Consider the following 4,203-nt stretch of genomic DNA (forward strand, 5'->3'; position numbering starts at 1 on the left):
AGTACCCTTTGCATGGTGGTGGTGCCATCTGCCAAGGAGACGTCTGGCATGACATCTTGAAATACGCACCTCTTGCTACTAAGGATTTTCTTTAAATTTGCGCAGGCTACGCTCGTTTTCGCCCCTGTGTCGAATAAAGCTTCACCTTTAATTCCAAACATCGCAATGTGGACCGATGGAATACATCTTCCAACGACAGTGGTAGCTACGCAGTTAAACGACAGATAATGAGGGCTTTCTTTATTATGCCCACAGCATTTTGCGCAGTTTGCGCGGTACACACCTTTTTCTTTTTGAAGCAAACATATACAGTGTGGCCGCGTAGCCTGCAAAACGAGCGCCTTTAGGGCCCTTCCACAGATTTGTTTTTATCGGTAGATGCGATTGTAAGCTTCTTTGCTTCAGCCAAAATCATTTCTGCATCCCGACAATTTGATATTAATTCGTCGAACGTGGAAACTTTATCGCGACGCTCTCGCTCTCTTATCTTGATAGACAATAGACCGTACGTCATATTGAGCTGTACTGCTTCGCTTATGGGGTCACTCAACTGCGAAAACAGTAGCCGCTTCTTACATATGAAGCTGTCGGTAGCTTCGCGCGTTTGCTGCTTTTGCTCGAAAAATTTTATGTAAATTTTCCAATCGGGCATTGGCGGAGAAAATGTCGTCCGGATCAGCTCAACTGCTTCCTCAAAGGTCGCGACAGTGTCCTTCACACCGATCCACCAGGTCGCTGCGTACTCTTCCAGCAGAAGTGGCACACCGCGCAAGGCATCAGCGTCAGAAATTCTTTCGATGTCCTTGTAAACTGAGATAGCTGCAATGAATTCTTCCACTGCCGATGGATCGCGTTGTTCCACGGAAACGTGCAGTACAGTGGGCAAAAGACCCGCATCTATTTCCACCTTCGGTCGCTGCCAAAATTTGCGTGAATTGATCAGGCGAAAACGTAGCCATTTTGCCTTCTTCGCCTATGACTTCGCGTTCTTCTTTTGAATTGCTGGCCTATAAGTTGGGCGCCAAAGTATCGCTCTAGCTTGCGCTTCGTAAGAAATATGACATACACGCGGGTACGCTAAACAGCAATTCGTTTGTTCGAATAAAAAAAGACACGAACTATACACATGTACAAAAAATCACCTTCGGGTTTGTTTCAAAGCAAGGCACTGTCCGAAGCAATGCCGGACGAGATACCTTACTTGGCGCAAGCTCGAAGCCGATTGAAATTTAAAGATCAGCAACGCAACTTATATATAGTATGTTCCTTTGAACTTCGGACTAAAACCTGTGGAACTGTCAAACTACAATTTTGCTCTCTCAAGTGGGAGTAAAAGGAGAACAGATGCAGAAGGGAACGGGAACGCAAAAAGCACTATTTCCTGTAAAAACGTCAGTCGGTTTGTTTACATGTCATTTGTACAACACTGATTTGGCTGAAATATCACTAAATAATTATTAAAATATATACGTATTCAAACATTTCGTGGTTTACTTCCATTTTTTTTACAAATATAAGGCATGCAAATCAGCTGATCGTTTGACACTTTTCATNTTCTTTGCTTTCATCGCCTTTTGTTGTTGTTTGCGCATGCAAATCAGCTGATCGTTTGACACTTTTCATGAACTTGCAGGAAAAAAACTCTGGACTAAATTCTGTAATTTCTGACTAGGAACAGTTGCTCAGTTACTCTCTCAAAAGTGTCCCCACTTACAGGTTTTATGTCAATAGGAACGACTTCCTGTAAGTTCTGACTAAATCCTGTAAACCGCACTGCTATTGGAACAGACTAATTCTCTACAGAGCAACAAGAGCTACTGTAAGTGTTGCTACGAACTGAACAAGNATTCTCTACAGAGCAACAAGAGCTACTGTAAGTATTGCTACGAACTGAACAAGTAGTAGGTTTAATTGTATTTACAAAACTCCGCTAGGTTGCATTTTCTAGCCTATGTTAAACGATCTATTACAATATAAGTCGGTGTTTCCATTGATGCACAAACAAACAATAGTATATGATTTGAACGATTAGAAAAACTTATAATAAACACAATATGAGATCGCTTCAATTTCCGATTTTTGTGATATTTAATTAATTATTGCAAATAGATAAATGTTTGTGTTTTTGTGAAAACATTTTTCTTTCAAAAAAATCCCCTTTCGGTGATCTCCACAAATACCATGAAAATAAATCGAAAACGTTATATAGCATTTTTTCAATTTTTGTAATATTTTGTAAGATTTTCAATTATAAAACTTTATTGGTGTTAGATTTTCTTGTAAATAGATTTTTTGGAAAGAAATAATTTCCTTTTGGTGATTTGTACAAAACGTTCAAATAAATCGAAAATGTCATAACACACTTTCCAATTTTTTTGATATTATCAAGTAAAAAAATGTATTGTTATTGGATTAAAAAATAAACAACAAACCCCTGTGAAAAAATTAAGCCGCAACTATTTAAGCATTTCTTCCAAATTTTCGATATTTATGGAAATAACTAAGTTTTTAAATCTTTTCGACTTGGAATTTTTTTGAAAAAAAACAACTGTGAAAAGAATTATTTTCCATTTTTTTTGTAGAGATCTCCCAAAACTAAGTCGAATGTATGCATGAATTTTTTCGATATTTTCGATATATATGGAAATAATTCAGTTTTAAATTATTTTTGACTAGGAAACTTTTTTTTTTAAATACTAAAAATCTTAAAACGTCGGATTTTCCCAGCAATTAGAGCAATTAGATCCCGCCAATCTAAGCCGAAACTATTTAAGAAATTTTTCAATATTTTCAATATTTATGGAAATAAATCACTTTTCAAATCTTCTCTAATAAAGTCGTGTAAGATGTTAGCATTAGATGGGTGGCAGCTTCGCTACTCATGTGTATATTTGCCCCCCCCCCAATAAGTCTGCCGGCATGTTTTTAATATTTTTATCAATTAAATTTTCTTTATTTTGCACTTTATTTCAGATTACAATTTATTAATTTTGTTTTTCAGACAGTTATGAACATTTTCATTAAAATTGTATATTTCTTTACATACCTTTCAATTTCATCTACAGTGAAACCCGCTTAAGTACCACCCCGCTTAAGTACCTAACCCGCTTAAGTAACCAACATTTTTGCGCACCGTGAATATTTTGATGTAATGTGAAGTGAATCCCTCTCTTAAGTACCTCCCAGCTTATTTACCCAACCCGCCTAAGTACCTAAATTTTTCATATCCCATTTACCATTTTACTTATAATTTTCCCCTTTTAAGTGCTTCCGCAACATGTTCGGCAAAAAAATTCTAAAAAATCAACGCTACATGAAACTTACACATTATGACACTAAAATTGAATGGGCTATAAACACTTCTGAGAAAAAAGTTTGATATTTTGATAAAAATTTGTGGATTTTTTTCAGTGTTCTAAACAATTTTAGGCTTAAATTTATATGGTATTTGTTAGGCCATGAACTATGCTTTAATTGAAAATTCTTAAAAATTAATAAATAAGCATAAGTGACAAACAACATCATTTTGAATTTGGTTCGAAATGACAGATATGTCCAACACTGTATATATGTATAAATATGAATAATCAATGACTTTAAAGAATTGTATTCTTGTAAAAATGACATAACATTGATTTATCGATTTTTTTTATAAAGTTTTTGTTTGTGTGTTTAGATAATGCTACGATACGTACACTTCATTAAATGTTCATTTTTTTTCAAGAAGTTATTTATGTTAATTAAAAAGAACTAACTAACTACATCAATAATTGTGTTCGCTTAAGTACCCGCATCGAGGTACTTAAGCGGGTTCTTTTAAGTACCTAACCCGTCTAAGTACCTCAAAAAGCTGATATTTTTCTTGAGGTAATTAAGCGGGTTTTACTGTATTTCCTTCCAGATATTTTTTATTAGCAGATTTAATATAAATTCGTTTACAAATATAATTAATTAATAAACCTACATTTATAAAGCACATATTTGTAAACTTCATTTCATTGATATTATCTATTTCTGCTACCAAGTTTTTCATGCATCCAAAAAGACAAAAAAATATCATACCACAACAACACACACACACACAATACCTCATGGAGGATCATAGCGTTCTCAACAAAAAGGGCATTTTTCTTAGTATGGAAAAAGGACTGTTTCTCATGTTGAGAAAATGATAGCTCTCAACATGAACTCCAATGTAATTCT

At 34.9% G+C, this 4,203-nt stretch overlaps 1 protein-coding gene across 1 annotated transcript; it reads right to left on the reverse strand.

Moving 5' to 3' along the window:
- Window positions 1–343: 343 nt before the first annotated feature.
- On the reverse strand, window positions 344–3,979 carry LOC108359398 (uncharacterized). Its single transcript, XM_017611249.1, has 2 exons — window positions 3,965–3,979; window positions 344–916 (listed from the first exon to the last, which is right to left on the reverse strand). The coding sequence occupies exons 1-2, from the start codon at window positions 3,977–3,979 to the stop codon at window positions 344–346; spliced, it is 588 nt and encodes a 195-aa protein (XP_017466738.1).
- Window positions 3,980–4,203: the final 224 nt, after the last annotated feature.

The sequence above is a fragment of the Rhagoletis zephyria genome, unplaced genomic scaffold (assembly GCF_001687245.7).
Source record: "Rhagoletis zephyria isolate East Lansing unplaced genomic scaffold, Rhagoletis_zephyria_1.1 Rzeph_scaffold_00383, whole genome shotgun sequence".
NCBI lineage: Eukaryota > Metazoa > Arthropoda > Insecta > Diptera > Tephritidae > Rhagoletis > Rhagoletis zephyria.